General features: G+C 48.9%; 1 protein-coding gene across 1 annotated transcript in view; it reads right to left on the bottom strand.

The window, feature by feature from the left end:
• Window positions 1-20,982: 20,982 nt before the first annotated feature.
• LOC139572680 (mucin-2-like) overlaps window positions 20,983-27,549 on the bottom strand; it is a 29,491-nt gene continuing 22,924 nt past the window's right edge. The window contains exons 2-5 of the mRNA XM_071395357.1: window positions 23,897-25,607; window positions 23,203-23,835; window positions 22,371-23,161; window positions 20,983-22,327 (exon numbers count right to left, since the gene is read on the bottom strand). Coding sequence (XP_071251458.1) covers window positions 20,983-22,327; window positions 22,371-23,161; window positions 23,203-23,835; window positions 23,897-25,607 — 4,480 coding nt within the window. The remainder of the gene's footprint in view (window positions 22,328-22,370; window positions 23,162-23,202; window positions 23,836-23,896; window positions 25,608-27,549) is intronic.

Genomic DNA, 27,549 nt, shown 5'->3' with positions numbered 1-27,549 from the left:
ACGTAGTGGAGCATCACAGTGATGGACGTAGTGGAGCATCACAGTGATGGACATAGTGGAGCCTCACAGTGATGGACGTAGTGGAGCATCACAGTGATGGACGTAGTGGAGCATCACAGTGATGGACGTAGTGGAGCCTCACAGTGATGGATGTAGTGGAGCCTCACAGTGATGGACGTAGTGGAGCATCACAGTGATGGACGTAGTGGAGCCTCACAGTGATGGACGTAGTGGAGCATCACAGTGATGGACATAGTGTAGCATCACAGTGATGGACGTAGTGGAGCATCACAGTGATGGATGTAGTGGAGCATCACAGTGATGGACGTAGGGGAGCCTCACAGTGATGGACGTAGTGGAGCCTCACAGTGATGGACGTAGTGGAGCATCACAGTGATGGACGTAGTGGAGCATCACAGTGATGGACGTAGTGGAGCCTCACAGTGATGGACGTAGTGGAGCATCACAGTGATGGACGTAGTGGAGCCTCACAGTGATGGACGTAGTGGAGCATCACAGTGATGGACGTAGTGGAGCATCACAGTGATGGACGTAGTGGAGCCTCACAGTGATGGACGTAGTGGAGCATCACAGTGATGGACATAGTGGAGCCTCACAGTGATGGACGTAGTGGAGCATCACAGTGATGGACGTAGTGGAGCATCACAGTGATGGACATAGTGGAGCCTCACAGTGATGGACATAGTGAAGCATCACAGTGATGGACGTAGTGGAGCATCACAGTGATGGACGTAGTGGAGCCTCACAGTATTGGATGTACTGGAGCCTCACAGTGATGGACATAGTGGAGCATCACAGTGATGGACGTAGTGGAGCCTCACAGTGATGGACGTAGTGGAGCATCACAGTGATGGACATAGTGTAGCATCACAGTGATGGACGTAGTGGAGCATCACAGTGATGGATGTAGTGGAGCATCACAGTGATGGACGTAGTGGAGCCTCACAGTGATGGACGTAGTGGAGCCTCACAGTGATGGACGTAGTGGAGCATCACATTGATGGACGTAGTGGAGCCTCACAGTGATGGATGTAGTGGATCATCACAGTGATGGACGTAGTGGAGCCTCACAGTGATGGATATAGTGGAGCATCACAGTGATGGACGTAGTGGAGCCTCACAGTGATGGACGTAGTGGAGCATCACAGTGATGGACGTAGTGGAGCCTCACAGTGATGGACGTAGTGGAGCATCACAGTGATGGACGTAGTGGAGCCTCACAGTGATGGACGTAGTGGAGCATCACAGTGATGGACATAGTGGAGCCTCACAGTGATGGACGTAGTGGAGCATCACAGTGATGGACGTAGTGGAGCATCACAGTGATGGACATAGTGGAGCCTCACAGTGATGGACGTAGTGGAGCATCACAGTGATGGACGTAGTGGAGCATCACAGTGATGGACGTAGTGGAGCCTCACAGTGATGGATGTAGTGGAGCCTCACAGTGATGGACGTAGTGGAGCATCACAGTGATGGACGTAGTGGAGCCTCACAGTGATGGACGTAGTGGAGCATCACAGTGATGGACATAGTGGAGCATCACAGTGATGGACATAGTGGAGCATCACAGTGATGGACGTAGTGGAGCCTCACAGTGATGGACGTAGTGGAGCCTCACAGTGATGGACGTAGTGGAGCCTCACAGTGATGTTAGAGGGACAATCTGCAGGTGCTACCTCCCATTTTTGGACTTATAAATGAATGATACGTACCCATTGATTATTAAAGAATAGAACTTATAAATGTCTCATGAGCTGAGTTTAACGGTCGTACCCCATCAGAAGCCAAAATATGAGCTTGTTTTACTCCAATGTGTGTAACAAAGTAAATGTTAACACACACTGTAAGGTTTAGTAGCATCCAGGTAGGAAACACGGTATTTTGACAGGGAAAGGACTCTGGGTGGAGTATTTATTACTTCATGGCGTTCATACTGTAGAAACAAACTGTCTGCTGACATTCATACTCCACTGTGATTTTCTTTAGATAACAATCCACAATGGAAAGGTCGAAGAAAAACCATGTAAGCCTCTGACACTGATGTTGTTGTCATCCCATTTTCTTGTGGCTGAATTGATACCAACTCTCCCTGCAGGTGTAAAAGAGAACTAACTCTCAGAGGAGAATAGACTAGTGAAAAATGTCGATATTAGATATACAGCGTACAGCGTTTAATCAGTTTGCTCAGCTTTTAGTTCAGGATCAGAATATATAAAGAGCCTTTCTGTTTGATGAAGATCAACTCTGATCTTGCGTTCAGTCCACATGTTTGAACTTGTGTGAACCGTCTATCAGGCACCAAACTGTGAGGGCATTACCGAGGCATATTCATCTACGCATCATCATGTCTCTACTCTCCTTATTAATAATATCGTTTTTAATCATTTCATTTAACTTCTCGTTCATACTTTCCCATTCTTTCATAATGTAGATACAGGCATACTAAGCCTCCTTCAGTGTTAAAGCTCTCCCTCACTGGGTGTATTAACGTCTCAAAATGGTACATTCATCTCATACAGTGTTCAGTCGCTAGGCAAAGTAAGATACATTTCAACTGTCATTTTTACTCACTGCCTCACACTTAATTCATCATTCTTTCACGTCCATGATTTCAGTCGCTATAGTCAAGGCAAAGTAAGCTACAGTACAGTCGTGGCCAAAGGTTTTGAGAATGACACAAATATTAATTTCCACAAAGTTCACTGCTTCAGTGTCTTTAGATATTTTTGTCAGATGTTACTATGGAATACTGACGTATAGTAATTGTCAAAGGCTTTTATTGACAATTACATGAAGTTGATTCAAAGGGTCAATATTTGCAGTGTTGACCCTTCTTTTTCAAGACCTCTGCAATCCGCTCTGGCATGCTGTCAATTAACTTCTGCGCCACATCCTGACTGATGGCAGCCCATTCTTGCATAATCAATGCTTGGAGTTTGTCAGAATGTGTGGGGTTTTGTTTGTCCACCCGCCTCTTGAGGATTGACCACAAGTTCTCAATGGGATTAAGGTCTGGGGAGTTTCCTGGCCATGGACCCAGAATATCGATGTTTTATTCCCCGAGGCACTTAGTTATCACTTTTGCCTTATGGCAAGGTGCTCCATCATGCTGGAAAAGGCATTGTTCGTCACCAAACTGTTCCTGGATGATTGGGAGAAGTTGCTCTCGGAGGATGTGTTGGTACCATTCTTTATTCGTGGCTGTGTTCTTAGGCAAAATTGTGAGTGGGCCCACTCCCTTGAATGAGAAGCAACCCCACACATGAATGGTCTCAGGATGCTTTACTGTTGGCATGACACAGGACTGATGGTAGTGCTCACCTTGTCTTCTCCGGACAAGCTTTTTACGGATGCCCCAAACAATCGGAAAGGGGATTCATCAGAGAAAATGTTTTTAACCGAGTCCTCAGCAGTCCAATCCCTGTACCTTTTGCAGAATATCAGTCTGTCCCTGATGTTTTTCCTGGAGAGAAGTGGCTTCTTGACACCAGGCCATCCTCCAAAAGTCTTCGCCTCACTGTGTGTGCAGATGCACTCACACCTGCCTGCTGCCATTCCTGAGCAAGCTCTGTACTGGTGGTTCCCCGATCCCGCAGCTGAATCAACTTTAGGAGACGGTCCTGGCGCTTGCTGGACTTTCTTGGGCGCCCTGAAGCCTTCTTCACAACAATTGAACCGCTCTCCTTGAAGTTCTTGATGATCCGATAAATGGTTGATTTAGGTGCAATCTTACTGGCAGCAATATCCTTGCCCGTGAAGCCCTTTTTGTGCAAAGCAATGATGACGGCATGTGTTTCCTTTCAGGTAACCATGGTTGACAGAGGAAGAACAATGATTCCAAGCACCACCCTCCTTTTGAAGCTTCCAGTCTGTTAATCAGCATGACAGAGTGATCAATCAGCATGACAGAGTGATCTCCCGCCTTGTCCTCGTCAACACTCACACCTGTGTTAATAAGAGAATCACTGACATGATGTCAGCTGGTCCTTTTGTGGCAGGGCTGAAATGCAGTGGAAATGTTTTTGGGGGATTCAGTTCAGTTGCATGGCAAAGAGGGACTTTGCAATTAATTGCAATTAATCTGATCACTCTTCATAACATTCTGGAGTGTATGCAAATTGCCATCATACAAAGTGAGGCAGCAGACTTTGTGAAAATTAATATTTGTGTCATTCTCAAAACTTTTGCCCACGACTGTACATTTAGCTGTTTAAAGTCCTCCTATACAAACAGTTTGAATTAGAGGTTTTCCTCCCTGGATTTAACTCATCATTCACTCACGTTCTTACAGTGTACAGTAGTTAGGCTAGTAAGCTAGCATGTAAGCTACATTTTGGTGTTCAGAAAGCAGACCTCCCCTCTCTGCGATTTGATCAATATATAAAGCTATTAGCATTCATGTCGTCATATGAGGCCCCTCAAAGACATCAGCATCAGAGTTACAGTGGAGATAATGCGTTTTCCCTGAAAGAGTCTGATGAAACTGTAAGTCTCCTCCGTACACTACCTATCAATACAGTGACATTGCACGTGTAGTTCAATCGCTTTGGCATCAGGGGGAGAGCAATGGACTTTTAAAAAGCTGTAATTTTTCATTTTTCGAATTTGGCAGCGGTTTACAAGGGTTTTCGTCCTTGTCTCTCTGTCTGCAATGCAGCCGTGCTCGGGGGGGTCAGATATTGAACCACATTACCCTAACATGCCCACATTAAATCACTTTAGTTCGTTAACAAATGTGTCATGACTTGACAACATTTTCTTGACTTGACACCAAATGATTGTTTTGCATTGCACATCAGAAAAAGGTAAAATACCTTTTGCAAAGTGACATAATCCAAACAGATACTGAGACCAAAACAAATATTCGGAAAAGTAAAACAAACAACAACAAACAGAAGTATACATCAGCATATGAATTTCTCGTATTTTGATTCTCTAAACCAAAATATTCCAATTGGCTACACTTGGTGGGGTAGGCAGCTGAGAAGGAAGCCCCGACACCATTGGTTGCATTTTAGTCCACAGAGGAGCTAGTCTAACCAATTGCCATCCTCTTTAAGAAGCATTTTGTCACTTTTCGCTGCATCCTGCAACGCTGCATCCATGCAGTTTCCTTCTCCTCTAGGAAATATCATGGCGAAGTAAATCAGTTTGTGTGATAGTGAAATGTCAGTGAGCAGGGGAGGGAGGGAGGGAGGGAGGGCGGGAGGGAGGGAGGGAGGGAGGGAGGGAGGGAGGGAGGGAGGGAGGGAGGGAGGGAGGGAGGGAGGGAGGGAGGGAGGGAGGGAGGGAGGGACCTGAGAGACCCAGTGATTTATTGCTATACTGTGCTAAAACCAAGTCGCCTTGCTAGCTGCTTTAATTAGGAAATACTGTGCAGGCAACTGAGAGCACCAGGAACCCTTAAATCTCTTCCCTCCACCAGCATTGATGTTCATAGCACTGCACCATTCATCTACATTTAGAAGATAACAGTACTACATCCGCAGTACTACATATCCAGTTATATTTATTATAGAACACAGTTATATCTACCATAGAATACAGTTATATATATATATATATGTGTATATATATATGTATATTGATATATTGATATATATATCAATCATATAATACAGTTAAATCTATCATAGAATACAGTTATATATATATGTGTATATATATATATATGTATATTGATATATTGATATATATATCAATCATATAATACAGTTAAATCTATCATAGAATACAGTTATATATATATGTATATATATATATATATATCAATCATATAATACAGTTATATCTATCATATAATACAGTTATATATATATATATATATGTGTATATATATATGTATATTGATATATTGATATATATATCAATCATATAATACAGTTAAATCTATCATAGAATACAGTTATATATATATGTGTATATATATATATATGTATATTGATATATTGATATATATATCAATCATATAATACAGTTAAATCTATCATAGAATACAGTTATATATATATGTGTATATATATATATATATATATATATCATATAATACAGTTAAATCTATCATAGAATACAGTTAAATATATATATGTGTATATATGTATATTGATATATATATATATGATATATATCTTAGAATACAGTTATATCTATAATATAGTACAGTTACATCTAGCATATAATACAGTTATATATATAGAGCATAGAATACAGTTATATCTACCATAGAATACAATTATATCTATCATAGAATACAGTTATATCTACCATAGAATACAGTTATATCTACCATAGAATACAGTTATATCTACCATAGAATACAATTATATCTAGCATAGAATACAATTATATCTACCGTAGAATACAGTTATATCTATATATCATAGAATACAGTTATATATATCTATCATAGAATACAGTTATATATGTTGTAGAATACAGTTATATCTGTATAGCCTCTAACTTTCTCATGTTCTTCTTATTTATTATTGAAAAAAATTATGTTTAGAGCTACGTTGACATTGATTACTGCATTGCTGATGTTTGGAGCTTGCAAGAAAGACGTTTCACTGTACTTATCCGTGTAACATTAAGAATACAGTTCTATCTATCATAGGTATCTTGCTATCAGCATTAAAGTGCAGAGCACTTTACCATTCCAGATACATTTAGGATATCACCACTATATTACACAGCTTTATCTACCAGGGGCGGAACATCCACTAGGGACGGGGGGGGGGGGGACATGACCCACACGGCATTCTGAAAATGCTTTTTTGTCCCCCCTCCTTGTTTTATAATTTCACTGCGATGCGGTATGCTTTATGACCATACGAATGCCTCGGGCAGGCTGTTTAGCGGTTTTAGAGGGATGAATTTAGGACCACACGGACACCTCGGAGTAGGGATGATGTGTGAATGGCTGTGTGAAGGCAAAGATTACAGTGAAAGGCCCGCATGAAACCACCCCCCACCTCCCCACTTCTAAAACAAAAGTTACAACCCTGATATCTAGACGCATCTACCATATATACCGTATATATACACAGTACAACTATATATAACCTAGCTATTTTACCATTATTTAACAAGGCAAGTCAGTTAAGAACAAATTATTATTTACAATGACAGCCTACCCTGGCCAAACCCAGAAGACGCTGGGCCAATTGTGCACTGCCCTATGGGACTCCCAATCACAGTCAGATGTGATGCAGCCTGGATTCAAACCAGGTACTGCAGTGATGCCTCTTGCACTTGAGATGCAGTGTCTTAGATCACTGCGCCACTCAGGAGCCCTGGCTATACAGCTTCAAATTCCACATATGTCAAATAGAGAGTAGTGTGTGCTTTGTACACATTTCCCTGTGTCATTATAATTGCATGAAAACGCTCCTAACTGTCAGAGGTGTCCTTGGTACATCATACTGGATGTTCAGATAAAGTACAGTGGCATGTTGAGACATTGGAGGAAGATCATGCTGAGTCAAGCCTTTACATACTATACTGTAGTAGATTTCTGCTTTAGTAGTATTACGAAAGCATGAATAATCTCAATAATCTCAAATGTAACACAGATATTGTTCTGGTACATTAGATAGTCGGAAAAACACAACCGTACATACTGTAGGAGTAGCCTTCTGCTCTAGCAGGGCCCATCCCAAGTCTTTACATGGCTTTGTAACTTGATATACAGTTGAGATGTCTCCTGGTTCAGACTGAATGTATTTATACTGCTGTCCCAGTCATATATAGAGAAGGCTGACAGAGGATTGCAGCACTGGAGCTAAAACCTAAACCTACTCCTACTCCTTGAGGTCGCTCAGACTTTAGTGTTCTTCGTGTCGAAGAGCTTAGCAAGAGCTTGTGCCGTTCCCGAAAAATGGCAAATGTGATTATGAGGCCGTTGTTATAGGGTATCCTCCTTAGTGTATAAAGTGCTTGGAACAACAGAGGTGATGCGTGCTCAAAACTTGCACTGCAAAATATTGTTCTCATATCAATAGACATATCCTTAGACCTTCATGGTATGATATCAACATGTTCTCTATGATCATTTCAAATCAAACGTTTATTTGTCACGTGCGCCGAATACAACAGGTGTAGGTAGACCTTACAGTGAAATGCTTACTGACAGGCCCTTAACCAACAGTGCAGTTTTAAGAAAAAAACAGGGGAAAAAACAACAGTTAGAGATAAGAATAACAAATAATTATAGAGCAGCAGTAAATAACAATAACGTGGAAATATACAGGGGGAACTCCTCATTTAGTATATGGATAGCCTACTGTACACTACAGGAACACTTTCCCAGTCATTCAAATGGGATAATTTAAGCTATTCCGTGTTGTAACACTCTAAGCTCTATTTAGCAGGAAATGTAATTAAGAACTTTAGTTAAATACTAAGATCATCAATTATGCAATGGAGGCATTCCACACTACAATTGTGTAATACGTTGGTAAATAATTTAAAGTTTTAAAATACAGACAGTAATGTTATGCTGCTACCCAAGAGGAAGGCTTTTCACATCAGTTTGGGGACAGAGATGATACAAAATGGAAAGTAACATTTAGACAGATCTGGTACCCACGTCTGGGATTCCTCAAGTCAGTGATGTAGATCTAAAAAATAAAGGAGAGCCGCACACTCTAGGAGCTCAGATGCAAAAATATTTAATTTACCAATGTTTCGACAGGCAAGCTGTCTTCATCAGGGTACACTTTATTTTTAAGTTTTCTACTCCGCTAGCCAGCACCTCGCCTAAATAGGTGTGCGTTTCTTTTTCTTCTAGATAGTGATGTAGATCTAACCAGACATTATAATTGGACATGGCGTGTGTGTACACTGTTTAGCAACGTAGTTAAATAAGTAAGACTAAGTAAGCCTTGTCCCATGTCTTTCCAATGTGCTACTACTTAATGATGACTGTTCACTGAACATAACATACGGGCAGAGACGGATTTGGCTTGCCGGCCTAACAGCAGCCAAGAGAATGGTTGCCTTACGATGGCAAGCCCCGCACACTCTGCCACATCCTTACGATGGCAAGCCCCACACACTCTGCCACGTCCTTACGATGGCAAGCCCCGCACACTCTGCCACATCCTTACGATGGCAAGCCCCGCACACTCTGCCACATCCTTACGATGGCAAGCCCCGCACACTCTGCCACATCCTTACGATGGCAAGCCCCGCACACTCTGCCACATCCTTACGATGGCAAGCCCCACACACTCTGCCACGTCCTTACGATGGCAAGCCCCACACACTCTGCCACATCCTTACGATGGCAAGCCCCGCACACTCTGCCACATCCTTACGATGGCAAGCCCCACACACTCTGCCACGTCCTTACGATGGCAAGCCCCACACACTCTGCCACGTCCTTACGATGGCAAGCCCCACACACTCTGCCACGTCCTTACGATGGCAAGCCCCACACACTCTGCCACATCCTTACGATGGCAAGCCCCACACACTCTGCCACATCCTTACGATGGCAAGCCCCACACACTCTGCCACATCCTTACGATGGCAAGCCCCACACACTCTGCCACATCCTTACGATGGCAAGCCCCGCACACTCTGCCACGTCCTTACGATGGCAAGCCCCACACACTCTGCCACATCCTTACGATGGCAAGCCCCACACACTCTGCCACATCCTTACGATGGCAAGCCCCGCACACTCTGCCACGTCCTTACGATGGCAAGCCCCACACACTCTGCCACATCCTTACGATGGCAAGCCCCACACACTCTGCCACGTCCTTACGATGGCAAGCCCCACACACTCTGCCACGTCCTTACGATGGCAAGCCCCGCACACTCTGCCACATCCTTACGATGGCAAGCCCCACACACTCTGCCACGTCCTTACGATGGCAAGCCCCGCACACTCTGCCACATCCTTACGATGGCAAGCCCCACACACTCTGCCACATCCTTACGATGGCAAGCCCCGCACACTCTGCCACGTCCTTACGATGGCAAGCCCCGCACACTCTGCCACATCCTTACGATGGCAAGCCCCACACACTCTGCCACGTCCTTACGATGGCAAGCCCCGCACACTCTGCCACATCCTTACGATGGCAAGCCCCACACACTCTGCCACATCCTTACGATGGCAAGCCCTGCACACTCTGCCACGTCCTTACGATGGCAAGCCCCACACACTCTGCCACATCCTTACGATGGCAAGCCCCGCACACTCTGCCACATCCTTACGATGGCAAGCCCCACACACTCTGCCACATCCTTACGATGGCAAGCCCTGCACACTCTGCCACGTCCTTACGATGGCAAGCCCCGCACACTCTGCCACATCCTTACGATGGCAAGCCCCACACACTCTGCCACATCCTTACGATGGCAAGCCCCACACACTCTGCCACGTCCTTACGATGGCAAGCCCCACACACTCTGCCACATCCTTACGATGGCAAGCCCCGCACATTCTGCCACATCCTTACGATGGCAAGCCCCACACACTCTGCCACATCCTTACGATGGCAAGCCCCACACACTCTGCCACATCCTTACGATGGCAAGCCCCGCACACTCTGCCACATCCTTACGATGGCAAGCCCCGCACACTCTGCCACATCCTTACGATGGCAAGCCCCACACACTCTGCCACATCCTTACGATGGCAAGCCCCGCACACTCTGCCACATCCTTACGATGGCAAGCCCCGCACACTCTGCCACATCCTTACGATGGCAAGCCCCACACACTCTGCCACATCCTTACGATGGCAAGCCCCGCACACTCTGCCACATCCTTACGATGGCAAGCCCCACACACTCTGCCACATCCTTACGATGGCAAGCCCCGCACACTCTGCCACATCCTTACGATGGCACGCCCCGCACACTCTGCCACATCCTTACGATGGCAAGCCCCACACACTCTGCCACATCCTTACGATGGCAAGCCCCGCACACTCTGCCACATCCTTACGATGGCAAGCCCCACACACTCTGCCACATCCTTACGATGGCAAGCCCCACACACTCTGCCACATCCTTACGATGGCAAGCCCCGCACACTCTGCCACATCCTTACGATGGCAAGCCCCGCACACTCTGCCACATCCTTACGATGGCAAGCCCCACACATTCTGCCACATCCTTACGATGGCAAGCCCCGCACATTCTGCCACATCCTTACGATGGCAAGCCCCACACACTCTGCCACATCCTTACGATGGCAAGCCCCACACACTCTGCCACATCCTTACGATGGCAAGCCCCACACACTCTGCCACATCCTTACGATGGCAAGCCCCACACACTCTGCCACATCCTTACGATGGCAAGCCCCACACACTCTGCCACATCCTTACGATGGCAAGCCCCGCACACTCTGCCACATCCTTACGATGGCAAGCCCCACACACTCTGCCACATCCTTACGATGGCAAGCCCCGCACACTCTGCCACATCCTTACGATGGCAAGCCCCACACATTCTGCCACGTCCTTACGATGGCAAGCCCCGCACACTCTGCCACATCCTTACGATGGCAAGCCCCACACACTCTGCCACATCCTTACGATGGCAAGCCCCACACACTCTGCCACATCCTTACGATGGCAAGCCCCGCACACTCTGCCACATCCTTACGATGGCAAGCCCCACACACTCTGCCACATCAGCAATGGATTTTCTCATTCATGGACATAGCTCAACTTGAACTTTCAATCTCTCGACTGCATGGTGCAAAATCAGACAATGTTAACATATTGACTGCAACACTTGACAGTTTAAAATCACTACTTTAACATGAGCTCAGATCAGCAGGCCCTGCAGGTGGGGGGGGGGTTGAATTTGTTTGTATGTATAGCATTGCATTATGTGATCAAAGTTTGCTAATGTCTTGGTTGACACATACAGTTGAAATACTGTATATACATTGCGTTCAGAAAGTACTCAGACCCCTTGACTTTTTCCACATTTTGATATGTTACAGCCTTATTCAAAAATGGATTAAATGTTTTCCTCATCAATTTGCACACTATACCCTGTAATGACAAAGTGAACACAGGTTTTTAGAAATGTAAAAAAAAAACTAAAATATATACATACCTTATTTACATAAGTATTCAGACCCTTTGCTCTAAGACTCGAAATTGAGCTCAGGTGTATCCTGTTTCCATTAATCATCTTTGAGATGTCTCTACAACTTGATTGGAGTCCACCTGTGGTAAAATGAATTGATTTGACATGATGTGGAAAGACACACACCTGTCTATATCAGGTCCCACAGTTGACAGTGTATGTCAGAGCAAAAACCAAGCCATGAGGTTGAAGGAATTGTCCGTAGAAATGTCTGCAGCATTGAAGTTCCCCAAGAACACAGTGGCCTCGATAATTTTTCAATGGAAGAAGTTTGGAACCACCAAGACTCCTCCTAGAGCTGGCCACCCGGCCAAACTGAGCAATCGGGGAGAAGGGCCTTGGTCAGGGAGGTGACCAAGAACCCAATGGTCACTCTGACAAAGTTCCAGAGTTCCTCGGTGGAGATGGGAGAACCTTCCAGAAGGACAACCATCTCTGCAGCACTCCACCAATCAGACCTTTATGGTAGAGTGGCCAGATGAAAGCCACTCCTCAGTAAAAGCTACATGACAGCCCGCTTGGAGTTTGCCAAAAGGCAGATAAAGAACTCTCAGACCATGAGAATTGGCAAGTCTTTGAATGTCCTTGAGTGGCCCATCCAGAGCCCGGACATGAACCCAATCTAACATCTCTGGAGAGACCTGAAAATAGCTGTGCAGCGACGCTCCCCATCCAACCTGACAGAGTTTGAGAGGATCTGCAGAGAAGAATGGAAGAAACTCCCCAAATACAGGTGTGCCAAGCTTGTAGCGTCATACCCAAGAAGACTCGAAGCTGTAATTGCCCCCAAAGGTGTTTCAACAAAGTACTGAGTAAAGGGTCTGAATACTTATGTAAATGTGATATTAAATTGTTTTATTTAAAAAAAAAAAAAAAAATTGCTTTGTCATTATGGGGTATTCTGTGCAGATTGATGAGAGGCAGGAAACACTTTAATCCATTTTAGAATAAGTCTGTAACGTAACAAAATGTGGGAAAAGTCAAGGGGTTTGAATACTTTCCGTAAGCACTGTAAGTGTGAGTATGTGTGTTTAGCGGTATGTTGGGTTGTTTAGTATTTAGTATAGTGAGGGGGATGGGTGTATAAATTAAAGTGATTATTTCCAGAGTTCAGACTGATGATTTCTAGTACGGTCAAGAGCCACTGCCCCGTTACAGCCATCAACCCTCAACTCACACAAACATCCCAAGACAGTAGAATGTCTGCAAATATACCCCCTTCCAAAAACCTGTTTTCCCTTTTCTCTTATACCGAGAGGAATGGTATCTAAAATCTAAAATAACCTATTTCGGGGAACTGAGGCAGAGAGAACTGCCACAGTCTACAGCACAGTGGCTAGAGGCAGAGAGAACTGTCACAGTCTACAGCACAGTGGCTAGAGGCAGAGAGGACTGCCACAGTCTACAGCACAGTGCCTAGAGGCAGAGAGAACTGTCACAGTCTACAGCACAGTGGCTAGAGGCAGAGAGAACTGTCACAGTCTACAGCACAGTGGCTAGAGGCAGAGAGAATGCTTCCATTTGAACTGATGTGTATTTCTAATTCACCCTGCTCTGCTCTCCTCCACTCCCCTCCCCGCCCCTCTCCTCATCTTCCCCTCCTCTCCTCCCCTCTCCTCTCATCATCCTTCCCTCCTCTCCTTCCCTCTCCTCTCATCATCCTCATATCCTCTCCTCTCATCCTCCTCCTCTCCTCTCCTCTCATCATCCTCTTCTCTCATCATCCTCCTCTCCTCTCCTTCCCTCTCCTCTCATCATCCTCATATCCTCGCCTCTCATCTCTCATCATCCTCCTCTCCTCTCATCATCCTCCTCTCCTCTCTGGTTGTAATAGAATATTTGGGGAATTTCAGACATCAAGGCAGGGAGGCAGAAAGCTGTTTCTTTGACCACTGACTGATGTGACAGTTTTGAGTGGATTTACTTTGTTATCAAGTGGATTTTTAAAAGGCAGATTAATGTAAAGTACTGTAGGTCTATACCCTTGTGAGTGAGTGGTGTCGGTTTATATACTTTGTTGAATAAAGAAAGAAATGGATGACTCCATTATCTCAAACCCAAACAAATGCTGCTCCCCTAAAAGGCCTCTTGCTTGTATTTATCTGACTTCAGCAGGGACATGGAGCTTCCTCTGCAGGGTTTACAAAGGTTTTGTCAATGTCATGTCTGGCAGAGTAATGAGAATAATATAAATTCATCTAACAGTTTCATTCTAAATTCTCTGCGTAGGTGTAACTGATTGTGGATTTACATGTTATTTTTTGGCAGGGGGGATTAATTCTGGGTGTTGTGGGATATCAATTATTGAGAGGTCCATTCTACAGAATGTTGTTTGTATTCATGTTCTTCAGCGTCTTCACCAGGCCCTTACAGACAGCTGATGGTGTTTAATATGTCTTCACCAGGCCCTTACAGACAGCTGATGGTGTTTAATATGTCTTCACCAGGCCCTTACAGACAGCAGTAGTTCCTTTATTGAGATTGATACACAGCGTTTTGCAGCAGCTGCATAAAATTGACCTCCGTCATCTGCAGAAGGACATGTTGAAGCACAATGGGTCAAGCTCACTAATGATGCTATTAGTCGGAGAGTCTCACAGGAGCTGGTTATAGTACTGACGTGGACTGTATGTTGTGTGCACCCTATTCCCTTCATAGTGCACTTCTGTTGACCAGGGCCCATGGAGCTATGGTCAAAAGTAGGTGTACTATATAGGGAATAAGATGCCATTTTGGACGCACAGCTGTGCAATACTGTTGTCAAGACCCGTGTTAAATGACTGAATGATGCTCCTATGGAACCATAAATGAAATGATATGAAAGGATAGAGGACAACAATTACATAGGATAATATATACAGTATGAAATGTATAATATTGATAATTTGTTTCGCCTAAAAAAATATATTATTTATCAATTTCATGAAGATTTCCCCAACTTCTATGTTCTACTGTTGGTTGGCTGTAAAGGTAATTTCTCACAGTGACTGTCTTCAGCAGTAGAGAGGTCAAGGGTTAAATACTTCATAAGATCAAAGCATAGGAGTGGGGTTTCATATCCTGCTCGTATAGTAAACCTGATTGGCCGAATGATTCGCCATGAATCTACTGTAATGATGAGCATAATTTTAAAAAAACTTAAGAGAAAAAAGTTTAAGCCATCTGGAAATGACAACTGTTTTGGCAAGAGATGAGAAACTGTGTAGAACAATTATGTGTACACACAAACAAGGTTTCTAGAGACACGCCTTGGCAATCAGACACTGGCAACAGCAATACCAGACAGCTGCAAAGTTTCCGATTGAAGTGATCTCTGTGTGCAATATTACCATCAATGCTAACTCCATACACTGCATTCTGAAAGTATTCAGACCCCTTGACTTTTTCCACATTTTGTTACGTTACAGCCTTATTCTAAAATTATCTGGGGTAAGGGTACCAAAAAATGTCTGCAGCATTGAAGGTCCACAAGAACACAGTGGCCTCCATCATTCTTAAATGGAAGAAGTTTGGAACCACCAAGATTCTTTATAGGCCAAACTGAGCAATCGGGGGAGAAAGGCCTTGGTCTGGCATCCGCTCACCAACCAAGAATTGGACCTTAAAGGAAGCGATTCCAAAACCTTCCATAACAATGCCATCACCTACAGAGAGATGAACCTGGAGAAGAGTCCCCTAAGCAAGCTGGTCCTGGGGCTCTGTTCACAAACACAAACAGACCCCACAGAGCCCCAGGACAGCAACACAATTAGACCCAACCAAATCATGAGAAAACAAAAGATAATTACTTGACACATTGGAAATAATTTACCAAAAAACAGAGCAAACTAAAATGTTATTTTGGCCCTAAACAGAGAGCACACAGAATACCTAACCACTGTGACTGACCCAAACTTAAGGAAAGCTTTGACTATGTACAGACTCAGTGAGCATAGCCTTGCTATTGAGAAAGGCCGCCGTAGGCAGACCTGGCTCTCAAGAGAAGACAGGCTATGTGCGCACTGCCCACAAATTTAGGTGGAAACTGAGCTGCACTTCCTAACCTCCTGCCAAATGTATGACCATATTAGAGACACATATTTCCCTCAGATTACACAGATCCACAAAGAATTCAAAAACAATTTATCCAATGTTGATAAACTCCCATATCTACTGGGTGAAATTCCACAGTGTGCCATCACAGCAGCAAGATTTGTGACCTGTTGCCACAAGAAAAGGGCAACCAGTGAAGAACAAACACCATTGTAAATACAACACATATTTATGTTTATTTATTTTCCCTTTTGTACTTTAACTATTTGCACATCATTACAACACTCTATATAGACATAATATTGTTTTGGAACTTTTGCGAGTGTAATGTTTACTGTTCATTTTCATTTCACTTTTGTTTATTTTCTATTTCACTTGCTTTGGCAATGTAAACATATGTTTCCCATGCCAACAAAGCCCTTAAATTGAATTGAATTGAGAGTAGAAGAATGGAGAGAAGAGGGGGAGGGGAGTGGAGGAAAGGAGGAGAGGAGAAGGGGAGAAACATGGTTGCTGTCACTAAGCACAAATTACAGTAGACGGTCATGACAGGTGACACATCACCAACATTTTCACTGTTAATTAACTAAGATTCTGTTCCTGCCCTCCTCTTCTCAGTCTGTCTCTCTCTGTCTCTGTCTCTGTCTCTGTCTCTGTCTCTGTCTCTGTCTCTCTCTCTCTCTCTCTCTCTCTCTCTCTCTCTCTCTCTCTCTCTCTCTCTCTCTCTCTCTCTCTCTCTCTCTCTCTCTCTCTCTCTCTCTCTCTCTCTCTCTCTCTCTCTCTCCTCTCCTCTCCTCTCTCTCTCTCTCTCTCCTCTCCTCTCCTCTCCCAACTAAGAGGGAGGTGTGAAGTTGTGTAACTCAATAATTTAACATAATGTTTTTCCTCCTTGGCTGTAGAGCTGTTTTTGTGTTCTCCAGTATGAACAAGACAGTGTATTTACACACTGCAAATGTTTGAAAAAAGAAGGAAGAGTCTCTCTGTCTCTATATATATATAAATGAGTCCCAAATGGCACCATATTCCCTACAGAGTGCACTACTTTTGACCAGAGAGCTGTGTAGGGAATAGGGTGCCATTTGGGACAGCCCATAAGACTCACGAGAGCCAAAGCAGAGTAGCTAGAGTCCGTGAGAAAGTGATAAATCACGGTCCAACTCTGTGGCCCAAATGGCAGTATATGTCCTTTATAGTGCACTAACTTTGACCAGGAACCATAGGGGATAGAGTGCAATTTGGGACAAAGTTAGTGCTTTGAGTTAGTGCTTTGTTGTTCCTTTTCTCCTCCTCAGTCCTCCACAGCTGAGCCGGTACATTGATGAATAACTGTTCTCAGAGAGAAGAGCATTAAAAAAAAAAATGAAAATGAAAGTTATAAATTAAAACTATTCTGGGGCTGTTTCTCCCTGATCCTGGCAGGGATAGAGGGGTAGGGTGATGGAGGTGTGGAGGGATAGAGGGGTAGGGTGATGGAGGTGTGGAGGAGTAGAGGGTAGGTAGGATGATGGAGGTGTTGAGGGATAGAGCTTTAGGGTGATGGGGGTGTGGAGGGATAGAGCTTTAGGGTGATGGAGGTGTTGAGGGATAGAGGGGCAGGGTGATGGAGGTGTGGAGGGTTAGAGGGTAGGTAGGGTGATGGAGGTGTTGAGGGATAGAGGGTAGGGTGATGGAGGTTTGGAGAGATAGAGGGTAGGTAGGATGATGGAGGTGTTGAGGGATAGAGCTTTAGGGTGATGGGGGTGTGGAGGGATAGAGCTTTAGGGTGATGGAGGTGTTGAGGGATAGAGGGGCAGGGTGATGGAGGTGTGGAGGGTTAGAGGGTAGGTAGGGTGATGGAGGTGTTGAGGGAAAGAGCTTTAGGGTGATGGAGGTGTGGAGGGGTAGAGGGTAGGGTGATGGAGGTGTGGAGGGGTAGAGGGTAGGTAGGGTGATGTAGGTGTGGAGGGGTAGAGGGTAGGTAGGGTGATGGAGGTGTGGAGTGATAGAGGGGCAGGGTGATGGAGGTGTAGAGGGATAGAGGGTAGGTAGGGTGATGGAGGTGTTGAGGGAAAGAGCTTTAGGGTGATGGAGGTGTGGAGGGGTAGAAGGTAGGGTGATGGAGGTGTGGAGGGGTAGAGGGTAGGTAGGGTGATGTAGGTGTGGAGGGGTAGAGGGTAGGTAGGGTGATGGAGGTGTGGAGTGATAGAGGGGCAGGGTGATGGAGGTGTAGAGGGATAGAGGGTAGGTAGGGTGATGGAGGTGTGGAGTGATAGAGGGGCAGGGTGATGGGGGTGTAGAGGGATAGAGGGTAGGTAGGGTGATGGAGGTGTAGAGGGGTAGAGCTTTAGGGTGATGGAGGTGTGGAGTGATAGAGGGGCAGGGTGATGGAGGTGTGGAGGGTTAGAGGGTAGGTAGGGTGATGGTGGTGTGGAGGGATAGAGGGTAGGTAGGGTGATGGAGGTGTGGAGGGATAGAGGGTAGGTAGGGTGATGGAGGTGTGGAGGGGTAGAGGGGTAGTGTGATGGAGGTGTGGAGGGGTAGAGGGGTAATGTGATGGAGGTGTGGAGGGATAGAGGGTAGGTAGGGTGATGGAGGTGTGGAGGGGTAGAGCTTTAGGGTGATGGAGGTGTGGAGGGATAGAGGGGCAGGGTGGTGGAGGTGTGGAGGGGTAGAGGGTAGTGTGATGGAGGTGTGGAGGGGTAGAGGGTAGGTAGGGTGATGGAGGTGTGGAGGGGTAGAGGGTAGGTAGGGTGATGGAGGTGTGGAGGGATAGAGGGTAGGGTGATGGAGGTGTGGAAGGGTAGAGGGTAGGTAGGGTGATGGAGGTGTGGAGGGATAGAGGGTAGGGTGATGGAGGTGTGGAGGGATAGAGGGGTAGTGTGATGGAGGTGTGGAGGGATAGAGGGTAGGTAGGGTGATGGAGGTGTGGAGGGGTAGAGGGTAGGGTGATGGAGGTGTGGAGGGATAGAGGGTCGGTAGGAAGATGGAGGTGTACAGGGATAGAGGGGTAGTGTGATGGAGGTGTGGAGGGGTAGAGGGGTAGAACCCTGGTCAATAGAACACTAGATAGGGCCCTGGTCAATAGAACACTAGATAGGGCCCTGGTCAATAGAACATTAGATAGGGCCCTGGTCAATAGAACACTAGATAGGGCCCTGGTCAATAGAACACTAGAGATGCCCTGGTCAATAGAACACTAGATAGGGCCCTGGTCAATAGAACACTAGATAGGGCCATGGTCAATAGAACACTAGATAGAGGACCTGGTCAATAGAACACTAGAGATGCCCTGGTCAATAGAACACTAGATAGGGCCCTGGTCATTAGAACACTAGATAGGGCCCTGGTCATTAGAACACTAGATAGAGCCCAGGTCAATAGAACACTAGATTAGCCCTGGTAAATAGAACACTAGATAGGGCCCTGGTCAATAGAACACTAGAGATGCCCTGGTCAATAGAACACTAGATAGGGCCCTGGTCAATAGAACACTAGATAGGGCCCTGGTCATTAGAACACTAGATAGAGCCCAGGTCAATAGAACACTAGATTAGCCCTGGTAAATAGAACACTAGATAGGGCCCTAGTCAACAGAACACTAGATTAGCCCTGGTCAATAGAACACTAGATAGGGCCCTAGTCAACAGAACACTAGATTAGCCCTGGTCAATAGAACACTAGATTAGCCCTGGTAAATAGAACACTAGATAGGGCCCTAGTCAACAGAACACTAGATTAGCCATGGTCAATAGAACAATAGATAGGGCCCTGGTCAATAGAACACTAGATAGGGCCCTAGTCAACAGAACACTAGATTAGCCCTGGTCAATAGAACACTAGATAGGGCCATGGTCAATAGAACACTAGATAGAGCCCTGGTCGATAGAACACTAGATAGAGCCCTGGTCAATAGAACATTAGATAGAACCCTGGTCAATATAACACTAGATAGGGCCCTGTTCAATAGAACACTAGATAGAGCCCTGGTCAATAGAACAATAGATAGAGCCCTGGCCAATAGAACATTAGATAGAACCCTGGTCAATGGAACAATAGATAGGGCCCTGGTCAATAGAACACTAGATAGAGCCCTGGTCGATAGAACATTAGATAGAACCCTGGTCAATGGAACAATAGATAGGGCCCTGGTCAATAGAACAATAGAGAAGGCCCTGGTCAATAGAACACTAGATAGGGCCCTGGTCAATAGAACACTAGATAGGGCCCTGGTCAATAGAACACTAGATAGAGCCCTGGTCAATAGAACACTAGATAGGGCCCTGGTCAATAGAACACTAGATAGGGCTGATGGTGTGTCAGGACGTGTGGGGAGGGCTGAGGCGGTGTGAGGCAGTGTCAGAATGGCTGAGGCGGTGTGAGGCGGTGTGAGGAGGGCTGAGGCGGTGTGAGGCAGTGTGAGGAGGGCTGAGGCGGTGTGAGGCAGTATGAGGAGGGCTGAGGCGGTGTGAGGCGGTGTGAGGAGGGCTGAGGCGGTGTGAGGCAGTGTGAGGAGGGCTGAGGCGGTGTGAGGCGGTGTGAGGAGGGCAGAGGAGGGCTGAGGCGGTGTGAGGAGGGCAGAGGCAGTGTGAGGCGGTGTGAGGTTAGTTGAGGCGGTCTGAGATGGTGTGAGGAGGGCTGAGGAGGGCTGAGGCGGTGTGTGGTGGTGTGAGAAGTGCAGAGGAGGGCCGAGGCGGGTTGAGGTGGTGTGAGGAAAGCTGAGGAGGGCTGAGGAGGGATGGTAAGAGCTGAAGAGGGCTGAGGAGGGCTGAGGCGGTGTGAGGCGGTTTGAGGAGGGCTGAGGCGGTGTGAGGCTGTGTGAGGAGGGCTAAGGAGAGCTAAGGCGGTGTGGGGGGGTGTGAGGAGGGCTGAGGAGGGCTGAGACGGTGTGAGGCAGTGTGAGGAAGGCTGAGGAGGGCTGAGGCGGTGTGAGGCGGAGTGAGATGGGATGAGACAGTGTGAGGAGGGCTGAGGTGGTGTGAGGAGGGCTAAGGTGGTGTGAGGCGGTGTGAAGCGGTGAGGAGGGCTGAGGCGGTGTGAGGCGGTGTGAGGAGGGCTGAGGAGGGCTGAGGCGGTGTGAGGAGAGCTGAGGAGAGTTGAGGCGGTGTGAGGCGGCGTGAAGAGGCCTGAGGAGGGCTGAGGCGGTGTGAGGCAGTGTGAGGAGGGCTGAGGCAGTGTGAGGAGGGCTGAGGCAGTGTGAGGAGGTGTGCTGAGGCGGTGTGAGGCGGTGCGAGGCGGTGTGAGGAGGGCTGAGGAGGGCTGAGGCGGTGTGAGGAGGGCTGAGGCAGTGTGAGGAGGGCTGAGGAGGGCTGAGGCGGTGTGAGGAGAGCTGAGGCAGTGTGAGGAGGACTGAGGCAGTGTGAGGCAGTGTGAGGAAGGCTGAGGCTGTGTGAGGAGGGCTGAGGCAGTGTAAGGAGGTGTGCTGAGGCGGTGTGAGGCGGTGTGAGGAGGGCAAAGGCGGTGTGAGACGATGTGAGGAGGGCAGAGGCAGTGTGAGGCGGTGTGAGGTTAGTTGAGGCGGTCTGAGATGGTGTGAGGAGGGCTGAGGAGGGCTGAGGCGGTGTGTGGTGGTGTGAGAAGTGCAGAGGAGGGCCGAGGCGGGTTGAGGTGGTGTGAGGAAAGCTGAGGAGGGCTGAGGAGGGATGGTAAGAGCTGAAGAGGGCTGAGGAGGGCTGAGGCGGTGTGAGGCGGTGTGAGGAGGGCTGAGGCGGTGTGAGGCTGTGTGAAGAGGGCTGAGGCGGTGTGAGGCTGTGTGAGGAGGGCTAAGGAAAGCTAAGGCGGTGTGAGGGGGTGTGAGGAAGGCTGAGGAGGGCTGAGGCGGTGTGAGGCGGAGTGAGATGGGATGAGACAGTGTAAGGAGGGCTGAGGTGGTGTGAGGAGGGCTAAGGTGGTGTGAGGCGGTGTGAAGTGGTGAGGAGGGCTGAGGCGGTGTGAGGCGGTGTGAGGCGGTGTGAGGAGGGCTGAGGAGGGCTGAGGCGGTGTGAGGAGGGCTGAGGAGGGCTGAGGCGGTGTGAGGAGGGCTGAGGAGGGCTGAGGCCGTGTGAAGAGGGTTGAGGCTGTGTGAGGCGGTGTGAGGAGGTGTGCTGAGGCGGTGTGAGGCGGTGTGAGGAGGGCTGAGACAGTGTGAGGAGGGCTGAGGCGGTGTGAGGAGTGCTGAGGCGGTGTGAGGAGGGCTGAGGCAGTGTGAGGAGGGCTGAGGAATGTGAGGAGGTGTGCTGAGGCGGTGTGAGACGGTGCGAGGCGGTGTGAGGGCTGAGGAGGGCTGAGGCAGTGTGAGGAGGGCTGAGGCAGTGTGAGGAGGGCTGAGGCGGTGTAAGGAGTGCTGAGGCGGTGTGAGGAGGTGTGAGGGCTGAGGAGGGCTGAGGCGGTGTAAGGAGGGCTGAGGCGGTGTGAGGCGGTGTGATGAGGGCTGAGGCGGTGTGAGGAGGTGTGAGGAGGGCTGAGGCGGTGTGAGGCGGTGTGAGGAAGGCTGAGGAGGGCTGAGGCGGTGTGAGGCGGTGTGATGAGGGCTGAGGCGGTGTGAGGAGGGCTAAGGAGAGCTGAGGCGGTGTGAGGCGGTGTGAGGAAGGCTGAGGAGGGCTGAGGCGGTGTGAGGCGGTGTGAGGAGGGCTAAGGAGAGCTGAGGCGGTGTGAGGTGTTATGAGGAAGGCTGAGGAGGGCTGAGGCGGTGTGAGATGGGCTGAGGAGGTGTGAGGAGGGCTGAGGAGGGTTGAGGTGGTGTGAGGCAGTGTGAGGAGGGCTGAGGTGGTGTGAGGAGGGCTGAGGCGGTGTGAAGCGGTGTGAGGTGGTGTGTGGAGAGCTGAGGAAGGCTGAGGCGGTGTGAGGCGGTGTGATGAGGGTTGAGGCGGTGTGTGGAGAGCTGAGGAGTGCTGAGGCGGTGTGAGGCGGTGAGGAGGGCTGAGGCAGTTTGAGGAGGTTTGCGGCGATGTGAGGAGTGCTGAGGAGGTGTGAGGGAGGCTGAGGAAGGCTGAGGCGGTGTGAGGAGGGCTGAGGCGGTGTGTGGAGAGCTGAGGAGGGTTTAGGCGGTGTGAGGCGGTGTGATGAGGGCTGAGGCGGTGTGAGGAGGGCTAAGGAGAGCTGTGGCGGTGTGAGGGGGTGTGAGGAGGGCTGAGGAGGGCTGAGGTGGTGTGAGGAAGGCTGAGGCGGTGTGAGGCGGTGTGAGGAGGGCTGAGGCGGTGTGAGGAGGGCTAAGGAGAGCTGAGTAAGGTGGTGTGAGGAGGGCTGAGGAGGGCTGAGGCGGTGTGAGGCGGTGTGAGGAGGGCTGAGGCGGTGTGAGGAGGGCTAAGGAGAGCTGAGGCGGTGTAAGGTGGTGTGAGGAGGGCTGAGGAGGGCTGTGGCGGTTTGAGGCAGTGTGAGGAGGGCTGAGGAGGGCTGAGGCGATGTAAGGTGTTGTGAGATGGGCTGAGGCGGTGTGAGGAAGGCTGAGGAGGGCTGAGGCGGTGTGAGGAGGGCTGAGGCGGTGTGAGGTGGACTGAGGAGGGCTGAGGCGGTGTGAGGCGGTGTGAGGAGGGCTGAGGCGGTGTGAGGAGGGCTGAGGAGGGCTGTGGCGGTTTGAGGCGGTGTGAGGAGGGCTGAGGAGGGCTGAGGCGATGTAAGGTGTTGTGAGATGGGCTGAGGCGGTGTGAGGAAGGCTGAGGAGGGCTGAGGCGGTGTGAGGAGGGCTGAGGCGGTGTGAGGTGGACTGAGGAGGGCTGAGGCGGTGTGAGGCGGTGTGAGGAGGGCTGAGGCGGTGTGAGGAAGGCTGAGGAGGGCTGAGGCGGTGTGAAGCGGTGTGAGGAGGGCTGAGGAGGGCTGAGGAGGGCTGAGGAGGGCTGAGGCGCTGTGAGGCGGTGTGATGAGGGCTGAGGTGGTGTGAGGAGGGCTGAGGCGGTGTGAAGCGGTGTGAGGAGGGCTGAGGAGGGCTGAGGTGGTGTGAGGCGGTGTGAGGAGGGCTGAGGCGGTGTGAGGAGGGCTAAGGAGAGCTGAGGCGGTGTGAGGCGGTGTGAGAAAGGCTGAGGAGGGCTGAGGCGGTTTGAGGTGTTGTGAGATGGGCTGAGGAGGGCTGAGGCGTGGTGAGGTGGTTTGAGGAGGGCTGAGGAGGGTTGAGGTGGTGTGAGGCAGTGTGAGGAGGGCTGAGGTGGTGTGAGGAGGGCTGAGGCGGTGTGAAGCGGTGTGAGGTGGTGTGTGGAGAGCTGAGGAAGGCTGAGGCGGTGTGAGGCGGTGTGATGAGGGTTGATGCGGTGTGTGGAGAGCTGAGGAGTGCTGAGGCGGTGTGAGGCGGTGAGGAGGGCTGAGGCAGTTTGAGGAGGTTTGCGGCGATGTGAGGAGTGCTGAGGAGGTGTGAGGGAGGCTGAGGAAGGCTGAGGCGGTGTGAGGAGGGCTGAGGCGGTGTGTGGAGAGCTGAGGAGAGCTGTGGCGGTGTGAGGGGGTGTGAGGAGGGCTGAGGAGGGCTGAGGTGGTGTGAGGAAGGCTGAGGCGGTGTGAGGCGGTGTGAGGAGGGCTGAGGCGGTGTGAGGAGGGCTAAGGAGAGCTGAGTAAGGTGGTGTGAGGAGGGCTGAGGAGGGCTGAGGCGGTGTGAGGCGGTGTGAGGAGGGCTGAGGCGGTGTGAGGAGGGCTAAGGAGAGCTGAGGCGGTGTAAGGTGGTGTGAGGAGGGCTGAGGAGGGCTGTGGCGGTTTGAGGCAGTGTGAGGAGGGCTGAGGAGGGCTGAGGCGATGTAAGGTGTTGTGAGATGGGCTGAGGCGGTGTGAGGAAGGCTGAGGAGGGCTGAGGCGGTGTGAGGAGGGCTGAGGCGGTGTGAGGTGGACTGAGGAGGGCTGAGGCGGTGTGAGGCGGTGTGAGGAGGGCTGAGGCGGTGTGAGGAGGGCTGAGGAGGGCTGTGGCGGTTTGAGGCGGTGTGAGGAGGGCTGAGGAGGGCTGAGGCGATGTAAGGTGTTGTGAGATGGGCTGAGGCGGTGTGAGGAAGGCTGAGGAGGGCTGAGGCGGTGTGAGGAAGGCTGAGGAGGGCTGAGGCGGTGTGAGGCGGTGTGAGGAGGGCTGAGGAGGGCTGAGGAGGGCTGAGGAGGGCTGAGGCGCTGTGAGGCGGTGTGATGAGGGCTGAGGTGGTGTGAGGAGGGCTGAGGCGGTGTGAAGCGGTGTGAGGAGGGCTGAGGAGGGCTGAGGTGGTGTGAGGCGGTGTGAGGCGGTGTGAGGAGGGCTGAGGTGGTGTGAGGCGGTGTGAGGAGGGCTGAGGCGGTGTGAGGAGGGCTAAGGAGAGCTGAGGCGGTGTGAGGCGGTGTGAGAAAGGCTGAGGAGGGCTGAGGCGGTTTGAGGTGTTGTGAGATGGGCTGAGGAGGGCTGAGGCGTGGTGAGGTGGTTTGAGGAGGGCTGAGGAGGGCTGAGGCGGTGTGAGGCGGTGTGAGGAAGGCTGATGAGGGCTGAGGCGGTGTGAGGAGGGCTGAGGCGGTGTGAGGAGGGCTGAGGCGGTGTGAGGAGGGCTGAGGAGGGCAGAGGAGGTACATCCTCATCCAATGATCTCTCACCATCAAGACACACAACACATTCCAATTAAAGCCCATCTCCTCTCTGGTCAGTCTAATACTGCCAGCTCCTAGCCTTGTGTGTTGTAAGTTTGTCCTCTAAGGGAAAATAATTTGCTGTATCAACTCATGTATTTGGTGTTTGTATATACATTGTATATAGAGAGCTATGTTTGTATCTTGATGGTCAATACTATTACGCAGGATGTGTTGTTTTAGTGTCTGAAAGGGTGGTGGGGGGGTTTGTTTAATAAAGAATTGTTCTGGGTTTTTTATTCGCTGAGGAAATGGTGTTGGATAGGGTGAGGGGTGGTACTTTATTTGATGTGAGGGTAAGCTACATTGCGTGTTCACAGAGGGAAGAACAAGCACACCCTTGTTGCAGGGTTGTCTATAAATACATTCCCAGGGACATGTCTTGTCGTAGAGGGAGAACATTGTAAGCTTGAGTGGGTTAGTGCCAGCCTAAATTGAGATATGAATGATAGCCAAGTAGCCACCAGTCTCTCTCTCTCTCCCTCTTAAAACATGGGGGCAGGCCAACTCGGTTAGCGCCAGCCAGGCAGGCAATCCTCATTCCAAATACGCTAATACATATCCCCATATCCCACTCTGTCTGTCTGTAATATAACACACTACCCTGCTGGTTTCAATGACCGCACCTCCATAGGACGCTCATGAAAAATCCCTTCCCTCCTTTAACCTGCCCTGTGTCTTTACCATATTAGCATGGATGCTCTATCTGCTGTGTGAGATATGGGCGACACCACACCATGCTGTTGGTTTTATGGGCAGGGGAGCAGCCGGCCAATCAGATGCTGTGAAGACGAAGCATCCCGCTTCTCTAATGAAGCTATTAACAATGGTCGGCTGCTGCCAGATGGTCTGTCATTGAGGAGGAGTGGAGAGAGGGAACGAGGGAAAAGAGAGAGGGGGGAGAAAGAGTGGGAGTGGGGGAAAGAGGAGGAGAACAGGGAAGGTAGAGAGAGAGAGAGAAACAGAAACAGAGAGAGACAGAGAAAGAGAGAAACAGAGAGAGACAGAGAGAGACAAAGAAACAGAGACAGCGAGACAGCGAGAGAGAGAGAGAGAAAGAGAGAGAGAGAGACAGATAGAGAGAGAGAGGGAGAGACCTAGAGACAGCGAGAGACAGGAAGAGAAAGAGCGAGAGACAGAGAGAGAGACAGAGAGGGAGAGTGAGAGAGAGACAGAGACAAAAAGAGGGAGAGAGAGAGAGAGAGAGAGAGAGAGAGAGAGAGAGAGAGAGAGAGAGAGAGAGACACAGAGAGAGAGACACAGAGAGAGAGACACAGAGAGAGAGACAGAGAGAGAGAGACAGACAGAGAGGGAGAGCGAGAGAGAGACAGAGAGAGAGAGAAAGAGAGAGAGAGAGAGAAGCGGAGTGACAGACAGAGATAGACATAGAAAGAGAGAGAGAGAAAGAGATAGACAGAGGGAGAGCGAGAGAGAGACAGAGAGCAACATAAAAAGACAGAAAGAGAGAGAGAGAGAGATTACACAGATCCACAAAGAATTTGAAAACAAATCCAATTTTGATAAACTCCCATATCTACTGGGTGAAATTCCACAGTGCCATCACAGCAGCAAGATTTGTGACCTGTTGCCATAAGAAAAGGGCAACCAGTGAAGAACAAACACCATTGTAAATACAACCCATATTTATGCTTATTTATTTTCCCTCATGTACTTTAACCATTTGTACATCGTTACAACACTGTATATATACATAATATGACATTTGTAATGTCTTTATTGTTTTGAAACTTCTGTATGTGTAATGTTTACTGTACATTTTTATTGTTTATTTCACTTTTGTACATTATCTACCTCACTTGCTTTGGCAATGTTAACACGTTTCCCATGCCAATAAAGCCCCTTG

This window comes from Salvelinus alpinus, chromosome 4, assembly GCF_045679555.1.
Source record: "Salvelinus alpinus chromosome 4, SLU_Salpinus.1, whole genome shotgun sequence".
Lineage (NCBI taxonomy): Eukaryota > Metazoa > Chordata > Actinopteri > Salmoniformes > Salmonidae > Salvelinus > Salvelinus alpinus.
Note: the sequence above shows the minus strand (reverse complement) of the source record. Positions and strands in the feature narration are given on the sequence as shown.